Source organism: Mesoplodon bidens (genome assembly GCF_964165515.1).
Source record: "Mesoplodon bidens genome assembly, chromosome: 19".
NCBI classification, from domain to species: Eukaryota; Metazoa; Chordata; class Mammalia; order Artiodactyla; family Ziphiidae; genus Mesoplodon; species Mesoplodon bidens.
This window is the reverse complement of record NC_138179.1, coordinates 51,907,178-51,926,626: the sequence shown is the minus strand read 5'-3', so window position 1 is coordinate 51,926,626 and position 19,449 is coordinate 51,907,178. Positions and strand designations below refer to the sequence as shown.

The following is a 19,449-nucleotide window of genomic DNA, read 5'->3' as shown; positions in this document are numbered from 1 at the left end:
AGGCACGTATTCATGCTGCCATCCCACACCTGGCCCGTTGGGACCATTCTGCTCCATTCCAAGTGGACAGACTCCTTCTAAGTGCTCAGCATGTGCCAGGTGCCACGGGGGATACTGAGATGGATGATGACAAAGCATCTGTTCTCAAGTCTTTTCCATCTCCAGGGAGACAGACATGCCACTGGAGATCACACTGGGGAAGGGTGGGTGTTTTTGGCACTTGGAAGGATTACGTAGCTTCATGTGTTGAGCTGTGGTGGACAGGAGGACAGGAAAGGTCAGCTGGGCCCCATTCAACGGTGACCACAAAGGCCATGCTGGGGAGGGAGGGCTTTATTTTATAGGCAGTGGGGAGGCCTTAACTTTTTTTGAGGAGGAAATGATAGAATTTCCTTAACTGCCTAGCTCCTCGCTAGATGGTAAACACCTGGAACTCAGAGACAAAATATTTTTATCCCCTGCATCTGGTGCATAGTAGATGCTCAGTAAACGTTTCTTGACCGAGTCAATGAGAGCTCAAAGCTGCTCTTCAGGAAGGTGGCACAGATGGCAACAGGAAGGGGAGGGAGCGCAAGGGGCAAGGGAGGGAGTGGAGCATGGGTTACGCGGCAACCTGCAGAAGAAAGTCACGTGGGAAGGATTAGAACGACGCCCAGCTCAGCAACAAGTGCCGTCAATTCTTCCCCCACCCAGCCCCCACCCCGCCCCCGGTGCCTCTCAATCGCACCCACTGCCCGCCTTCTCCACTCAGTTTCCCCCCCATCCTAACCTCATCGTCTTCACCTGTGTGACCCCATCGGCTTCCTAACTGGGCTCCCCAGCCCCACTCTTGCCCCTCCTAAATATCCTCAGCTTCTTGGCCACAGTGATCTTCTGCAAACACAAGTCATGCCCCTCCTCTGCCCAGAACCCTAGTGGCTCCCACTCGTGCTAGAACAAGAGCAGCTTCCTTCAACTCGTCACATCCTCCCCGAAGCCTCCCCTGATCTCTGTGTCAGATCCCCCTATGGGACCATGTACCTCCTTCCAGAGTGATTTGTCATTACTCGACTATGGTCTGTCTCCCCACTAGGCAGTGAGGTCAGCAGTATGTATGCCCACCCTGCATACCTAGCCTAGAGCTGGCACTTACTAAGAATGTGTTGAATGAGATGAATTCATCAATTGATATAGAAGGAATACAGAAGGAGAAAGGATGGTCTCCGAGACTGACAGGTGTGAGCTCAAAACCAGCAACAACACACTGAACACTGGATGGAGGCCAAATAGCCCAGAGACTGGACAGGCAGCCTGAGGACCACATCCAGCCTGAAATGTGTTTCATTTGGCCAGTACTGTATTACTTTATTTTTTTTATTTTTTATTTTTTTGCAGTACGCGGGCCTTTCACTGTCGTGGCCTCTCCCGTTGCGGAGCACAGGCTCCGGACACGCAGGCTCAGCGACCATGGCTCACGGGCCCAGCCACTCTGCGGCATGTGGGATCCTCCCAGACCGGGGCACGAACCCGTGTCCCCTGCATCAGCAGGCGGACTCTCAACCACTGCACCACCAGGGAAGCCCCTGTATTTTTTTAATTTGTTGAAAAGGTTTAAAAATCAGGAGAACTTAAAACATTTGTTTTAAAAGAACCTAAACATTTAAAAGAAACCCAGCTTCCCAGCTTCCCTTGAATAATGAGAAGATCCAGCCGTACTGAATCTTCATCTTATGCGGTAGAAATGGCCCTGAGGGGGCACAGCACCTTCACTGGACAAGCCATAGCTCCCTGGTTCTCCACCGTCCCACAGTGACCCACGTCACTCACGTATGTTCACGGCCTAGTTCTTGAAAAATATTTGACTTTGCAGCCCTTGCCCTGGAGGACAAGATTCTAAATGGCAGAGAAGCAAGGCTGAATGTCTACCTACAATCCTCAGCCCACCAGGTATCCAAGGCCCAGAGGTATCCTGCATCCAGGCAGCCACCAAGCCCTGCCAATTCTGCCTGTACCACGGCTGGGGGCGGATGCCTCCACTGCCCAGATTCAGACCCTCCCCATTGTTTATTACCTAGACCCCATCCAAGGCCTCCTGAATGGCCCCCGTGCCCAGCCCCTCCTCCCTCTCTCTACTCAGCCCTTCCTGTTGCCATCTGTGCCATCTTCCTGAAGAGCAGCTTTGAGCTCTCATTGACTCGGTCAAGAAATGTTTACTGAGCATCTACTATGCACCAGATGCAGGGGATAAAAATATTTTGTCTCTGAGTTCCAGGTGTTTACCATCTAGCGAGGAGCTAGGCAGTTAAGGAAATTCTATCATTTCCTCCTCAAAAAAAGTTAAGGCCTCCCCACTGCCTATAAAATAAAGCCCTCCCTCCCCAGCATGGCCTTTGTGGTCACCGTTGAATGGGGCCCAGCTGACCTTTCCTGTCCTCCTGTCCACCACAGCTCAACACATGAAGCTACGTAATCCTTCCAAGTGCCAAAAACACCCACCCTTCCCCAGTGTGATCTCCAGTGGCATGTCTGTCTCCCTGGAGATGGAAAAGACTTGAGAACAGATGCTTTGTCATCATCCATCTCAGTATCCCCCGTGGCACCTGGCACATGCTGAGCACTTAGAAGGAGTCTGTCCACTTGGAATGGAGCAGAATGGTCCCAACGGGCCAGGTGTGGGATGGCAGCATGAATACGTGCCTGACTTCTTCGGATCATCCCGGCTTCCTAATCACTTATGAATCATGACAGGGCTCTATCTTATGGGTAGATCCAGTTGCTTCCTAGAACCTCCTCCAAACCTCTCACAGCCCATGTACTTGCAGTCCTCGCTCTCCAGCAGCCCCCGGTACGTGTGATCTCAAACTCCAGCCGGGCCCGCACATCCAGCAGCACCCGGTACTCCTGGCTCTGCCGCTCCAGGTCACAGTGGATGTCGGCCAGCGGGACCTCCAAGTTGGTGATCAGGCATTGCATCTGGGCCAGCTGGGAGCTGTAGCGGGCCTCCATCTCTGCCAGGGTGGATTCCAGAGAGTCTCTCTAAGGCAAAAGGAAAGACAGAATAGCTGTGAGGGGAGGACCTATTTTGCATGACCTTAGAAAGAACCAAGAAGCAGCCACTGTGGAAGACAGTATGGAGGTTTCTCAAAAAACTAAAACTAGAGCTACCATATGAACCAGCACTTCCACTCTTGAGTATATATATGAAGAAAACAAAAACATTCAGAAGGATATATGCACCCCAATGTTTATAGCAGCATTATTTACAATAGCCAAGACATGGAAGCTGCCTAAGCGTCCATCGACAGATGAATGGAAAAAGAAGATGTGGAGTTTATATACACGATGGAATATTACTCAGCTATAAAAGAGAATGAAATAATGCCATTTGCAGCAACATGGATGGACTTGGAGGGCATTATGCTAAGTGATATAAGTCAGAGAAAGACAAATACTGTATGATATCACTTATATGTGGATTCTAAAACTACGACAAACTAGTGAATAAAACAAAAAAGAAGCAGACTCACAGATATAGAGAACAAACTAGTGGTTACCAGTGGGGAGAGGGAAGAGGAGAGGGGCAATATAAGGGTAGGGGAGAAAAGGGTTATTATAGAATTATGTGAAATCATGCATGTGAAACTTTTGAAAATTGTAAAGTGCTATAGAATTTAAAGAATCTTCATTCAATTTTTTTTTAAAAAGAAAGAAAGAAAGAGCCGAGAAGAGCCAAGTCTCTCCTTGGGGTTGGGAATGACCCCTCCCTACCTGAGTCACTGAGGAAACTGAAGCCCAGAAAGGTCAAGTGACTTGTTCAAGGTTAAACAGCTGGGAAGTGACAGGCCAGGGTTTGAACCTGCATTCACGTGATGCTAAATTCCTTATTTCTTCTTCAACCTTACTCAGGCTTCAGGCCTTGGACCTGAGGTCCTCCGGGCTCCCCCGCTACAAGCATCACTGAGATCAGTGGTCTTCAACCCTGGCTGCACTTTAGAGTCATGTGGGAGATGCTAAAAAACAGCCATGCCCAGGCCCCACCTCCAGAGACTCTGATATAATGCATGTGGGGAAGAGCCTCGGCATGGAGATTTTTTAAATTTGCACAGGTGGCATTGAGAAGTACGGGTTTGGAAGGGCAGGCTAAGCAGAGAACAAGGCTTCTTGGGAAGAGTGTTTGACAGGGGCCCCCTAACCCACATCAGATTTGAAACATGGCCCTTTTATCTCTGAGCTGGGTCTTGGGAGAAACTTCCCTGCAGGAGAGGTCAGCTGGGCAAGCAATGGTGGTGGTTAAATCTGGACCTCCTCCCCCTGCTGCATCCTCCTCCCCCTCGCCGTCCCCGTCCTCCCCCCGCTTCCTCTTCCCCCTCCTCCTTCCTGGATGCCTGCACCTACATTCGGTGCTGCCTGAGATCCAGAGGTGGGAGAGAGGTGCCCACAGGCGCATTCACCAGGCTGTGTTGGGCCTGCAGCTCGATCTCCAGTGTGTTGACCGTTCGTCTCAGATCACTGATGTCTGACGGGTAGCTCTGAAGCTGCTCAGAGCTTGTGGCTACCTGCTGGTTAAGTGCTTCCATCTGCAATGGGGAGACAGGAGGAGGCTGGGGGTGCCTCTCAGGGATCCTGGGGAGGCCAGCTCCCTGTGAGAGGCCCGCCTGCCTGGTGAACCATCCCTCCACGTCCCTGTGATTGTTCTCCACCAGGGCCCCGTACCAACACCACATCTCTTCCAGAACCCTGTTCACATCCACGGGGGTTGCGGCGTCCACTTCAACGTTAAGGCGGTCCCCAGGCTGGCATCGGAGGGCATCGACTTCCTGAAAAGACACAAGAACGCCAGGCAAGTGTGAAGTCACGAGATCCTAGATCACCTCCCCGAGGAGATGTGAAAAGGTAGAGCAAAGGATGCTAAAGATCTCCGCCTTAGAGGGTCCCTGTGATGACTGAAGCCACTCGGCAGGATCCCGAGGGTCTTTCAGCTCCACCTGGACACCCCCGTGATGGGAGAGGCTTCCTATAGCTTTGGCAGAAGCCAGGAGCAACATCAGGGTTTGTTTGGCCCATTTGGACTAAAATGGGACAACTGTGCCCTGTTTCCCCGGCCACTCTCCCAGCCTGCGTTCATCCGGGAAGGAGCACAGCAGGAGCCTGGCTTTACTTGGTTCAAGGCCCAAGTGAGAGCGGGCGCCTCCCAGACTCGGCTGCCAAGAAGACAAAGTTGTTGCTGAGGCTGCCGATACCAAGCGATAACGCCTCATTAGTGGCCTCCTGGGGCAGTTCCCAGTTCTCTGATGTAGATGGGGTAAGTCAGGTGCCTTGGGGCGCTCATCGAGTTCGTGGTGACATTGTTACTTTACACCTCAGCCTAAGGACCCAGCCAGGATTCAGAGGCACTTGTGCTCTCAAATCCCAGGTTGGGAGGTTGGGTGTCAACCCAGGGAAGGAGGTAAAAAAATACTGGAGCTCAGTTGGGCTTTACAGCATACAGGTGCCCAGGGTGGAGGGGTTCCCCTCCAAGGACCTACAGGAGATGAGGAAAAATCAGAAAGCACAGGGTCGACCTGTGGCTTTTGGGTTAAGTGTATTATATGCAAACAGAAGAGAGGGAGGGGAAAAAGGATGGGGAGAGAACAAAAGAAGAAAACCACTGCAGTTCACCTCTCCCTTAGAAGAGATGGGGGCCACCCCCAGCAGTCCAGCCTAGCAGAGACGGACGGGTCATTCCATGTTGGTTCTAGAAAACAACCCCCTCCAGCAAGGCCCTTGCATCTCAGACATAGGATTTAAGGCCCAAGTGTTTCCCATGGAGCCGGCCAGGAGTCACCTGGACGTGTTTGTGACTCATTCACCATCAGCCACTGTCCCTTCTCTGTCACTGACCACAGGACAAAGTGGAGTTATGGAGGTTCAGCCTGTGACACGGTTGGGTTCTCTCTTCTTTGCGGCCCCCATGGAACTCAGTCTCCCTTTGCCTCCAGGTCTACTGTATGGAGGTTAGCTCAACACCATCTTGGGCCCTTACCGTTCCTCCTGTCCTTCTGCTGACCCTACCCAGGACTGTACTGGGCAGTAAATCACTTCTCTATCATCAAGGACTTTGTAGTTAATAGATATTGTCTAATAATCATTAGGACCGGGTGGCCTCTGTGCTCTGTTAGTCCCCAAACGATGACGAAAACCTTCCATGACATCTTCCTGGCATCCATGAGATTAGTTACCCATTCATAAATCTTGACTCAGGAATGCAAGTTCTGTCTCCAAGCTCCTATCCCCATACCCTAAGTTAACTATAAAGCTGTCCCAGTGGCGCCTCGGTGCTGCGGAGATGCTTCCAGATCGCCGTCAGCCCCATCCCACCCTGTGAGTAATAAACTGGTCCCATGGATTAGATGGATTTGCCTGCCTCGCTTTTTGGTCTCAAGATGCCTTCTCAGTTCGGTGGGCACTTATCCTTCCCGCCATCCTCTGACATCCTCCAACACCTGCACAGCAGGAAAACGCAACGGCTCGGCTTACTCCCAGCCTCCCTCCATAGGCAGAGGCAACATGAGTCCACCTCCCAAGGCTGGCCCCTAGAAGGGTCCATTTGGAGGTGCCGTGTCACCAGGACGTTAGTCAGTCATCCCAGCATGTCCAGGCTGAAGTGATATCTCTGGCCAGCTGAGCCAACTAAGACTTGGCTTTGCAGAAGAAGGGCTTAGAAAGTATCAGGCAGGACAGCAGGGGCCCTGGGCCTGGACTCGGCCAGACCTTGTTTCAAGCTCCTTAATTCCTTCAAGCCTCCATTTTCCCAAAAGCTGAGTGGAACTCATAATGCCATATTCACAGGATTGTGACAACTAAGTTGAAACGTGCTTGAGAAACAGGAACTCACTTCACAGATTTAAGAGATCAAAACTCTTCTTAGTAGAGTTCCCTGGTTGCCTAGTGGTTAGGATTCCAGGTTTTCACTGCTGTGGCCCGGGTTCAATCCCTGGTTGGGAAACTGAGATCCCACAAGCCGCATGGCACAGCCATAAAAAAAAAAAAAAAAAAAATCTTCTCACAGCCCATGTAGTCTGAGCCCCAGCGGAATGCTATTTCCAGGGCACAAACTGCTCACCCAGGTTTCATGGGATGCTGATTCAGAGGCCTAACCCAGCCGTGCAAGGAAAGACAGCTGCTCAAAGAGGTTGTAGCTGGGACTGTGTCCAGAACTGCAGGGGCCCTAGACTGTATCCAGGACTCTCTTGGCCTCTGACCTTTACTGTAGAAGCTCCTAAAAGCTCCCTGACCCCACCTATTGCAGACACAGGTGCCGGCTTGGGGGGTACAGAGCTGACAGGGTGTCCTCTGACCACCATGACCTCAGCTTGGGGGGCAGGGGGAAGAGGGAGGATGCTGCTGCAGGAACAGAAAACACTCTTGCTTTCCCCAAGCCCACCTTGGAAAGCCACCAAGTTCAAAGTCAACAGCTGAGTTCGTGAATCCTTCTTTGGTAAAAATAGGTCTCCACCCTCAAATGAGCTTCCATTTGAAAGCCAAGGTTCTCCGTGGGCAAAGACCCAAGAAGTCAAGCCTGAGTCTCCTCTACCCAGCTCTGAGCTGTCTCCCTTCGATGCAGAAGGCTTCAGGCACCACCTGTCACAGTGTGCCCAAGGAGCCCTGCTCCTCTGATCTGTGGTCAGAATGTGCCAGCACCCACAGTGCCCCAGTGGCACTGGCAGAAGCAGACAGTGGACCATGGGGACAGCCAGATCACCTACGACTGGGCAGCAAGGGGAATGAGACCATTCCAAAAGCCCAGTAGGGGGCTTCCCTGGTGGCGCAGTGGTTGAGAGTCCGCCTGCTGATTCAGGGGACACGGGTTCGTGCGCCGGTCCGGGAAGATCCCACATTCCGCGGAGCGGCTGGGCCCGTGAGCCATGGCCGCTGAGCCTGCGCGTCCGGAGCCTGTGCTCCGCAACGGGAGAGGCCACAACAGTGAGAGGCCTGCGTACCGCAAAAAAAAAAAAAAAAAAGCCCAATGACTGTCTGTCTTAGAGTGTCCTGCTGGCACAGGCTTCATCTTCCTGGTTTTCTCCTGATCCCTATCCCATCTTTGGCATTCACACACGCAAGTCCTACGAATTTCCCACCATAAGAGGCATCAAAGAAGTGCTGATCCCGTCTGTGTCTTAACCGTTTTAGATTCCTACCCAGAACCCACCCAGAACAAGGGAGACTCACACTGATCGCATTCCCCTCAACACGAGTGCTTTTTCCTTGTAACAAAGAATTTGTTCAAGCAACAAAACACTCAGGATTCCCGGCCCCGCCCTAAACAGCAGGGTTGCTACATACTCTGTGTCAAATAAGCACATCAAAACTCCTACCAGATCTCCTGCCAGCTGATGTTAGATTTTAGTACAGACAGGCAGGAACAGGTCCACGAAGTTGAAGGAAGCATTATCGTAGGGGAAAAAAAATCTTCAATTATGACATTTAAAGCCACCAATTTAATTTGTCCAAAGAATCAGAGAAAGGTCTTGTTTATTTGGTTTTGATGGTGGAAAACTCAGGGCGGTTTAAAAACCTGCTGAGGGTAGGGTGGCCAGATTTAGCAAATAAAAATACACGCAACATTTGGGACATATGTATACTAAAAACTTATTCATGTGTATTTGCAACTCCAGTTTAACTAGGCGTCCTGCATTTTCTCTGGTAATCCTCACTAAGGAGGCATCACTGTTTGAGAAATTTGGCCAAACAAGACACAGCTGTTCCTCCCCTCCTTCCCCTGTGACTTGCCACCATGACTGGCTGGTCTCAGGAACAGGTATAATGGGCTTCCCTTGGAAAATCGTGACTTTCCGTCCTTTGTCCCCCGATCTCAGTGGCTGCCATTTTTGCCCTCACAGGCCCGGTGAGCAGGATTCAGAATAGTGCTAAGGTGTCCTTTCTCTCTCCTGGACACCTCAGTGACGTTCCACCCCGATGGTAGCTGCCTTCAGCGGGGTGATTCAGTCCTTCCTCAGCAAGATTTGGCAAGTCCCTCTCGGCTCCATTTCCTGGTCCCCCCGCCTGTGCCCCCAACTTCCACCTACCCCCTGCTGTCGCCAGGCCTCACCAGCCTCAGGGCAGTCTGAGTGCATGCACTAATTGACCATGGAGGTCTTCCCCACTCCCTGGCTGCCCCTCTACAGGGCCCAGAGCCAGTGCTAGGGGCCACAGGAGAGCAGCGAGGTGACCACGGCCCTTGGCTTCTGCCAAGACTCTAGGGCTCTGCCAGGCTCCTGAGCATCCAGTTTCTCAATGTGCTTCTCCATCGATGGTCCTGAATCCCCACTGGGCCAGGACCTGACTCTAATTAGGCCTCGAAACTCCCCCTTTACCAGGCCCAGAATCACCCTGGAACCCTCATCTCCCCCAAAATATAAAGGTACTTTCTCTCGCCCTGGGGTATGGTTTTGGCAATTGTCCAGGGCTGCAGGATTCTGCCCCAAACTGTTTTTGCCATTGGGGTGGCCCAGAGAGCTGCCCTGACCCCAATCTTAAGCCGTACCTCTCCAGTTCTCTCACACCAAGTTCTGCCTTCTGCATCCTATAGGGCCACTTCTGTCTCGCCTACGGGCCAGCTCTTCCTGCACAGCTGCACTGGCTGACCGCTCCTGTCTGTCTGGAAGAGTCCAGGACCTCCTGCTCAGATCCACTCGGTGGCTAACTCCCCCATCCAGCTTTTATGGAGAATTCCAGAGCTGTCACTGCTCTCCCTGACGTCCTTAGAGAACCTGTGGTTTTTGGGAGACACACAGACCCACTGGGAGAAGAAGCTGGTGCCTCAGTCTCCCGTGTCCCCTTGATTCAGGTACCACTTAACTGGACCACAGAACAAGTACTCCAAACACCCTGTTTGATTGGATTCCATCGTCTGCATTTACAGGGGCTGGTGTGCAGTCGACCTCACTCTCTTCCTGCTAAGGACAGTTTGTCTGCAAAACAGACTATGGGCTCCAGGCAGTAATTAACCAGGATTTATACTGGGGGTTCTACTTTCAAACTCATCTGAGATGAGTTGGATGAAAGAAGCCACAGAGTTATTATGGCTGTTCATAAAAATGGGCCAGAAGAGAGAACACCAGCTCCTTGCCAACTCCCCCAAATCCCCACCCCCTCCACCAGGTGCCCACCCACCTGATCCCTCCCAGGTGCTACAGGGGGATGGAGAGTCTGATGTGCTCAGCTCTTTGAAAGCCCCCCAGGACAAGCGGCTCAGAAGGATGCAGCCTGCATTCCCTGCTCCTCTCCAGCCCCCAACAGCTCCAGGAGCACCATCTAACAGGGGGCAGGTCGCAGCCACCCCGAGATGAACTGTCCCAGGCCAGGAGGGAGGAAGGGCACAGCCACTGACATGGGGAAGCTGGGACAGTGCGTCATCACCCCCCATGGGCCACAGCCCTCCTGTGACATCTCTTCCTCCTCTTCCCTCAAGCGAGATTCCCCTTACTAGGAAGCCCCAGGCACCCTCATCATACTCAGGGTCTTCTGTGGACCCTTGAGGCTGCTCCCCAAAACAGAGGGACACCAGGCACCCAAGGGGTCTCGGGGCTGCAGCCCTGCCCTTAGCCATGACCTGCTGCCCAGCTGCCCCACTCAAGGCTGGGGACTGGACAGGGTCTCTTGTCGGGACCAGGGTTAGTACCCTGTCCCTCCACTCCATGTCACAGCAAGTGGCTAAAGTGGCACTGACATGCTTTCTGGAGTGAGCCTGCCCCCTGCAGGGCCCAGGCAGGACACACAACCCCATTAGGGGAAGCAGAGGTGCACTGGTCCATCCAGCCAGGGCGGAGCCTTTGGGAGAGGGAGGCACCTCGTGCCAAGGGTGAGGAAGATGCTGACTGTGCAGCCAGGAGTCACACAGCCATCAGCCACCTTCGTGCAGCACTGCCGTGAGGAGGCACATCCCTCCCAAGCTCTGAGGCACTGGGATGCTATGGGCACATTCCACGGTGATGACTTTGTCCCCTAAGCATTGGGGCTTAAGTGAGAGCCCGCTTCTGCCACAGATTCTAGAGCTGAAACTTTGGCTTTGACAGAGGGCCAGCCACAGTCTTGGAAAGCACATTGGAATGTGGATCCCGGCTCTCCTGCTGGGCGGGTCTCTCAACCAGTCTGAGCCTTGATCTTCAGACGTGTAAAATGGGTGCAACAGTGCCAGCTCGGGGTTGTTGTAAAGATGGAAATGAAATAAAGAATAAAAAGAGCCCTAGGGCTTCCCTGGTGGTGCAGTGGTTGAGAGTCCACCTGCCGATGCAGGGGAAACGGGTTCGTGCCCCGGCCCGGGAGGATCCCACATGCCGCGGAGCGGCTGGGCCCGTGAGCCATGGCCGCTGAGCCTGCGTGTCCAGAGCCTGTGCTCTGCAACGGGAGAGGCCACAGCAGTGAGAGGCCCGCGTACCGCAAAAAAAAAAAAAAAAAAAAAAAAAAAAAAAAAAGAGCCCTAGGCAAATGCTGGACACGTTACTTTCCCCTTTATTAGCATCCCCTCTATTTTGGCATCTTTTGCACTAACTGTGTTCTCTGGCAACCACTGACATAGAGGTTAGTCAGCCTCCATGGACAGGGCTGCTCCTCACAGCCCTGGGAAGCAGGGGTGTTGAGCCTGGGGGAGGGGTGGGGCACGTGGGCACCTGGCCAACCCCAGGGAGGGGCAGTATTGACCAAGCAGGACTGATAAAGCTGCCCTCCCTTGAATGGTCGCCCCATGCAGATGACTGAGGGGATGAAATGAGTCCCGGATAGAAAGAGCAGATTGCCCTCCCCTCCCCCAAGCCTCTCCCACATCTCAGACCAGAGCCCTGAGGTCACCACCCCAGTCCAGCTCAGGAAGTCTCCCGGATTGGCTTTGAGAGAAACACCCACCCACCCCCACCCCAGGGTCCCCTCCAGGCCTCCTCGGGATTCCTGATAGGGCCACAGAGATCCGCGGGTGGAGCGCAGCTTCTCGGTATCCTCCCCGGGGTCTGGGTGAAAGGGTCCCAGGCCAGAGCCCCTACCAGGCCCGGGGTGCATCTCATGTCACTGCTCCACATGGGCGACTAACCCCACACACCACCAAGCCCCCCAGCACTGGCTCAGAAAAAGAGGGGGCTGCTCCCTACACAGCCTTGGCCTGGGTCTCGGGAAGAGGGGCTGCTCCAAGCCCAGAAAGGCCTGGGAGGGCCTTGCACCAGCCCTGGGGCTCAGCTCTCAGGGCCTCCTCCAGCCCAGTCCCCTCCCTCACGCCTACAGGACAGTGTGCTTGTCTACCTCCTTCATTGCCCAGAGCTTGTCTTCCTTGTCAGCTCCCATTGCTCCATCCAACACATTTACTGAGCTCCTATTATAGCCTAGTTAGGAGGATGGTGAGGAGGGCAAAACCATCCCTGCCCTGAAGCAAAGAGGACAACAAAACTGAGTTTACTGAGCACTTACTACGAGCCTGGACTGTTCTAAGCATTTGGCTTTCACAACTTCTGAGGGAGGTGGTACTTAGCAGGAAGGAAAGTGAGCCCACAGGGTTAAGTGGCTTGGCCAGGGTTACAGATGGAATCAGTGGCAGAGATGGGATGCACGCCAGGATAGCGTGGCTCCAGAGCCTGTGGCCATCGCACCCTGCCCTCCAATAATGGCCATGATGGCCATCAGTACAGGGTGCCTTGGGGACAGACCGGAGAGGGTGGGAGTGGTGGGGAAAGAACAGAGATCTTTGGCAGAAGGTGAACCCTGAACTGAGCTTTGAAGATGGCAATAATTTATTGTTGCGGGTGTCAGCTCCTACCGCCCGCCAGTCTGTGAACTCCCTGAAGAAAGAGGCTGCGTTTTGGCACATCTCTTTCTCTCCAGGATCCAATAGAGCGTCTGATACACGGTGCACTCAATTAACAGCTGCTGATGAAATAGATTAATTAAAAAAGTAACCGGGTTTGGGAGTGGAGGTCATGTCCTCTTTCTCTTTGATGTCTGAGCTCCTAGCGCAGCTCTGGGCATGTGGATGAGAACTGAGGCGCACCTTGTTCCTCAGTGGGGGTGGGATCTGGCATGAGTGGACGGTGACACCTTTCCCCTGGCTTAGCACGCTGGGCGGGTCACCTCTGAGCGACCACTGTGGACTAAACCAACTGCCCAGTGCCCAGACAGGCTCGGGGTGCAGGAGGATGAATGAAGGCAGCGACTATGTGGACAGGGGGGGCGGGAGGGGGAGGGGAAATGAGGAAGGGGCAGGGAAAGGGCAATTGGCAAGAGTGGCAGAGGCCCCCCTACCCCCTGGCCGCCTACCCCATGGCAAAACTCAGATGGCATCCAAGAGGCACTCTCCCAGTTCATTCACTGGTGTCTCCCCTCAGTAAGCACTGGCTGAGCCCCAGCAGTCGGCTGGACACAGCCCGGCCCCCTCAGCACACACGGTCTACAGTCAACACCCGGGCAGGAGGGCACAGATGTACCAACACCTGAGTGCACCCCACTCTCTCCGGGTGCCACAGAGGAGGGGGTGTCCGTCTCAGTCGGAGTGTTGAATAAAAATCTGGTGGTCTCCAATAAAACAAAGAGAACAGGGGAGGAAGCTCAGACCAAATGGAGGTCACTCACTGAACAAGGGCCTGAGGGGTCCAGCCATGTGACTGGCTCACCGGGAACAGTTTAGAGGGGCAGGACCTCTGGGTGGGCGGGGAGAAGCCAGTGTAGAATTAGGGCCAGAGAGAGAGGCCAGGAGAAGCCAGACCCCGGTGGCCTCTTGGCTGGTGAGGAGTCCGGACTTTCCTCAGTGGCCAGTGGGGAGCTATTGCAGCGTCTCTAAGCCGGGAGGAGGACTTTCCGTTTCCAGCAATGGCCCTGGCTGGCGTGTGAAGCACAGATAAAGGGGAAGCTCAAACCGGAGGCAGGGAGGCCAGGGAGGCCATGGAGGCTGTGGCAACCTGCCCAGCAAGTGAAGACATTGAGGACGTCGAGCATCCACGGGATGGACTTGTGAGGGGGAGGGTGAAGGAGAGAGGGAGCCAAGAGGACTCCCAGGCTCCTGGCTTGGATTTCGGGGTCCTCTGGGATGGAGGACCAGGAAGGCCCAGATCTGGGAGAAGGAGGGACGCTCCTTCAGATGAGTGGATCTGAGGAGGTGATGGCCGGCTCCTCTGGGCATGTGAGACTGGAACAGAGGAGAGGCGCCTCGATGGAGAGTCATCAGGACATACTGGTAATTGTGACCATGGATACGTCCCAGATGGCCCAAGGAGGGGCGGGGCGAAGAAGCAAAAGGGAAGACTGCCTACGTCAGAATGCAGGGGACCCGTCCCCGTGAGGAGCAAGCAGAACCAGAGGGGGCTGCACGTCTAAGCCAGGACATCCAGAGAAGCAGGGGGAACAGGGGTCCAGAGGGGAGGCGGGGAGGAGGGTCAGCATCAGCACAGGCTGAGGTCACTCCTTGAGTCATGCATCTGGTCACTGAGTGGCTTGGAATGGCAGGACCTCAGGGCAAGCAGAGGGGTGGGGGGACTGCAGGTGAGGATGCCCAAAGGAAGCTGCCTCCGCAGAAGGCAGTAAGGCAGTAGCTGGGGCCGGAGTCACTGTCCTAGGCCTCTTTCTCCCCACACTTGCCCTGCACTAACCCCTTGCATTCTGCCCCAAGGCCTCTGTACCTCTTTCCCGCATGTCCATGTTTGCAGGGCGCCATCACCCAGGAGCCACCTGTGGCCCTGTGTTTGTCATTATCGGCCCCGTGGCTGACGGTCGGCTCGGGTGCCTTGTGTCCCTCCCAGCTGGGAGCTCTCTGGGCCGGGCCTCGTCAGGGTGGGCCGTTCAGCCCGACCTCACCCACCCACCTCCCCCCACCGCCCCCAGTCAGGGCCTTGGCAGGTGCCACCCTCAGAAACCAAGCCAGAATCAAAAATATATTTGCAAGAAAGTGGGAAACTTTATTGAATTCGCTTTTCTTTTTAGTAGAGAAGCTGAGGAATCAGAGGAGGCAGGTCAGGGGGAAGAGGAAGCAGACCAGGAGAGAAGGGTGGGGAGTGGCTGCCCTTGGGAGGGTGCGGGTCGAGAGCGGAGTGGCCGAGCCTGGGGTCCTGCAGTCCCTCCTTTGCTCCTGCAGGGAACCGTCAGCTCTCTCCTCTGGGTGCTGAAGACAGAGCGAGGGGCTGCCCGGCAGATTTAAAGCTTAATTTTTTCTGAAATGCGGCGAGCGGAGGTGGTACCGCTAGTAGAGACGGTGCTAGTAGAGACGGTGCTGCCTTGGCTGACGTTTCCTGGGAAATGGAAGAGGCAAAAGACCTTCAGGCTGGAGAAGACCCAGCTCAGGCCAGCTCAGGCCCCCCTGGAGGGCCCCAAACCCCTAGTCAGTCTGGTGGCATGGTGGGTAGTTGATGGAGACTCTGTGTTATTGTCTGGGGGACTCCCTCCATGACAGCCCCGTCTGTGGGGTTGTGGGGACAGAGCCACCTAATTTGAAAGGAAAAGAGAGGAGCAGGGGACCCCTTCTGCTCCGGTACCATCCCCTCTTCCTACACTGGGGAACCCAGCACTGCCGCCCAGCCCGCCCACAGGGCCATAAGCAGGAGCCTCGTCACCTCTCCCACTGGGTTATTTCCTTACCTCCTGTGGTGAAGCCGGGAAACCTGGGAGAAAGGAGAGAGGCAGCCATGAGCGGAAGGCAACTGAGGACAGCCGCCTACCTGTCCTCACATGGAGTCTCTCAGATCATCACTTGGAGCCCCTGAGTTGGGCTCTTTTCCCAGCTGTGCCCCCAGCCCACAGAGCAGCAGCATCAGGTGACTCCCAGGCCTGGCCTGTCTGTCTGTGAAGCCTCAGGAGGATATTATTAGGCATTTGCTGGACGTTTGGTCCTCCCTCTGCTTCACTCGGCCCCTTACCCCTCCCTTGATCCCACAAGGATGGCCTGATCCCTGAAGATAGTCTGAAGGCAGTTACATCTCTATTTTAACAGCTTTCTTGGGCTGCCCTGAATCCAAGCTAATACTTTTCCAAGATGAGATATTTTCTCCATAGTCCCTAGTCCTGCCAGTCTAACCTGGAGGCCCGAATTCAAAAGTTAAAGGAAATGCCCCTACAGTCTGATGCCAGAGGACAAGGAGGAAGCTCTGGTCCTGGATCTTGGTCCAGGCTGCTGAAGCTCAGACAGGTGTCCCTCCCTCCCAGACACAAGGGCCTGATCTCTTAGGCCCTGCCAGCTCTGACAGCCCAGGGTCCCGCAGTCACTTTCCCACATGACCTACTTGGCGTCCTGGCCCTCCAGCAGGCTGCGGTAGGTGGCGATCTCCTGCTCCAGCCGCGTCTTGATGTCCAGCAGCATCTGGTACTCCTGGTTCTGGCACTCCATGTCACTGCGGAGCTCGCTCAGCTGGGCCTCGATGCTGCTGATGAAGCCCTGGATCTGCTGCAGCTGCAGGGCGTAGCGGCACTCGGTCTCCGCCAGCGTGCTCTCCAGCCCGGCTTTCTGGTGGGGCAGCAGAGGAGAAGGTCAGAGGGGAGGCGGGCCAGGAGGAGGGGCCTAGAGGGGGCGGCTGCTGGACAGGGGCAGCAGGCGTACCATGCTCAGCTGGGACTGCAGCTCAATCTCCAGACCCTGGAGCGTACGCCTGAGCTCCGTGATCTCCGTCTTGCTGGTCTGGATAATGGCGGTGTTGGAAGACACCTCCTTGGTCAGCTCTGCACTCTGGAATTCAAGCAGGACCAAGGTGACGGAAGAGCCCAGCTGGAGGGCCCGAGCACCCCCTGGCTCAGCGAGGTTAGAGGACCAGGTACCTTGCTGTGGAACCAGGCCTCGGCGTCCCGGCGGTTCTTCTCCGCCATGGCCTCGTACTGCTCCCTCATCTCCGCCAGCACGCGGCTTAGGTCAATGCCTGGGGTGGCGTCCATCTCCACATTGACCTGGCCGGCCACCTGGTTTTTGAACTCCTTCATCTCCTGTAGGGATGGAAAAGGAAGATGCATGAAGCTCCTCAGCCTGCCCCTCCTCGGCTCTGAATGCTACTGGAATGTTCTGGAATGTGCTTCCAGGTCCCACCATGGAGGGCTGAGCCTGGCTGCGGCAGAGGGCTCCCCGTCATCACTGAAGGTGATTCAGCCATGGCAAGCACAGCCCACCTCTCACCTCCTCGTGGTTCTTCTTCATGTAGGCCAGCTCCTCGTTCAGGCTCTCAATCTGCATCTCCAGGTCGGTCTTCATCAGGGTCAGTTCGTCCAGCACCCTGCGCAGGCCGTTGATGTCAGCCTCCACGCTCTGGCGCAGGGTCAGCTCGTTCTCATACCTAAAGGATTTTTAAATTGAAGAAACAACATAGAGGGCTTCCCTGGTGGCGCAGTGGTTGAGAGTCCGCCTGCCGATGCAGGGGACACGGGTTCGTGCCCCGGTCCGGGAAGATCCCACACGCCGCGGAGTGGCTGGGCCCGTGAGCCATGGCCGCTGAGCCTGCGCGTCCGGAGCCTGTGCTCCGCAGCGGGAGAGGCCACAACAGTGAGAGGCCCGCGTAATGCAAAAACAACAACAACAACAAAAATAGAAATGGTATTAGGAGTTTGGGTTTTTGAGCACAAGTCACCCGTTCTCCTTGCTTAGCACTGCAATCAACCTTTCTCTGCTCCAATAAAAAAAGGAAGGAAGGAAGGGAGGGAGGGAGGGAGGAAGGAAGGAATGATATTAGACACTCCACTGCCCCTGCACTGGACTCTGCTACTTCCACAAGACCTTCACTCCTGGGATGCTCTGGTTACATTGTTCAGAGGAGCATTTGTCTAAAACTATAACTGCTGGGAAAGGGGAATGAGGGAAATAAACTCACTTGAGCCTGAAGTCGTCGGCAGCCAGCCTGGAGTTATCAATCTCCAGAATGATCTGGTTGTTTTCGATGGTGGCCGCCAAGATCTGCAAAATACAGAAGGTAACCAACCACTGGAGGGTCCACAAGCTTGGGGAGCAGGACTGGGAAAACACGGGCAGGACGGGTGGCCATCAGATTCTGCCTCCTCTCTGCCCCTGTGAGCTGGGACAGGGCACTTCTCCCTGGGCCTCAGTTCCTCTTCTGTAAAGTGAGAGACGGGACGGGTCCCCTTGGTTTGTTCTGTCACTCCATCATTCTATGTCTGGTCATGGTGGGAAAGATCAGGATGTACGTTTCAGGGGAACGACCCCACCAAGAACATCTGTGGTTGGTCACGTCTCTGCAGCGTCAGACTGGCAACCTCTCATGGCCGCTGTCTTGAGGGCCTTTCTTCTCCTTAAGATCAGGACAGAATCAGCCTGGCCCCCCCAACCGTTCATAATAACATCACCAGAGCTGGCCTCCCCTCTGAGCAGGGTGGAATTCCAACAAATATCCCCATCCATTTGAATTTCTTGTCTGAACTTTTGTGTTCCAAAGCATTTAAAATCCACCCCACATAGCTGGGACTCAGCCCAGGCAGATGGATTTCCGTTCCAACAAGCTGGCATCACAAAGTGATGGACAGGCCTTGAGGGAGAGAATCTCAGCTTAGCACTGCCTGAGCCTCTGCCTGCATCATCTCCCCTACCTGGTCACTGCCCATTGAGAATGCCAGTTTAAAGGAGGCCCCTAGAAAATAGTGTTCCCAAACCAATGAATGAACATGCATTCCTTTCTCTGTTGGTTTTAGCCATTCTTAGTGGCTTTTAAAACTTCCAAATAACCCAGCACAGCTTCCAAATAACCCAGTGGGTTGGGATTATAGAGATTAAGTCAGTAATAACATAACTGGAAAGCAGTAAAAAAAAAATGTTGCATGAGTAAGAACAATAAAAATGAATAATGGGAGAGAACGCATAGCCTGAGAAAGCCCAGCAGGAATAGAGATGCTTGATAGGCAGTAAAAGACTAGATTTTCCCCCAAAGAAAGGGTAAGAATTCTGCCCACACTGCATCTTCTGGTCCCTGGGGACCCTGCTTTTCCTGGCCATCACGTCTCTGCCCTGATCAGAGGAACCCTCCTCGACCTGCAAGGACTCACCTTGGCCCGGAGGTCCTCGATGGTCTTGAAGTAGGGGCTGTAGTCCTGCTCTGGGATGGTTGGGCTCTTCTTCAGATGCCAGTCGCGGATCTTCACCTCCAGGTCAGTGTTGGCCTCCTCCAGGGCGTGCACCTTCTCCAGGTAGGAGGCCAGGCGGTCGTTGAGGTTCTGCATGGTGGTCTTCTCATTGCCAGAGAGGAGGCCGCCATCGCCACCACTGAGGCAGACGCCAAGGCCACCACCATATCCTCCACCAAAGTCACCAAAGCCACCACCGAAACACCCACCAAAGCTGCCACCTCCAAGGCCACCTCCAAAGCCTCCACCCAAACCACTACCAGCCCCTCCACCAAAGCCGCAGCTCATGCCACCCCCAAGGCCCCCAGATGATCCCCCAGAGAAAAACCGGGTTGAGCCGCTAGAGATACTGAGACCTCCTCCCAGCTTGCAGGAGCCACCCCCATAGCTAGCAGAGGAATTCTGCAGGAAACAGCTCAT

General features: G+C 54.5%; 2 protein-coding genes across 2 annotated transcripts; both read right to left on the bottom strand.

Moving 5' to 3' along the window:
* Positions 1–516: 516 nt before the first annotated feature.
* On the bottom strand, positions 517–15,610 carry LOC308607072 (keratin, type I cuticular Ha2-like; the record flags this gene model as incomplete). Its single annotated transcript, XM_081218662.1, is given in 9 exon segments — positions 517–613; positions 2,796–2,832; positions 2,835–3,015; positions 4,431–4,556; positions 4,659–4,796; positions 11,533–11,599; positions 11,870–11,960; positions 15,165–15,215; positions 15,562–15,610. Coding segments are annotated over 9 exon segments (837 nt in total).
* Positions 15,611–16,198: 588 nt separating this feature from the next.
* Positions 16,199–19,449, bottom strand: LOC308607850 (keratin, type I cytoskeletal 13-like; the record flags this gene model as incomplete). The annotated part of the gene is made up of 6 exons (XM_081220186.1): positions 16,199–16,423; positions 16,517–16,642; positions 16,732–16,893; positions 17,081–17,237; positions 17,769–17,851; positions 18,952–19,449. 6 exons carry the CDS (start codon positions 19,447–19,449, stop codon positions 16,199–16,201), a joined length of 1,251 nt encoding a protein of 416 aa, XP_081076312.1.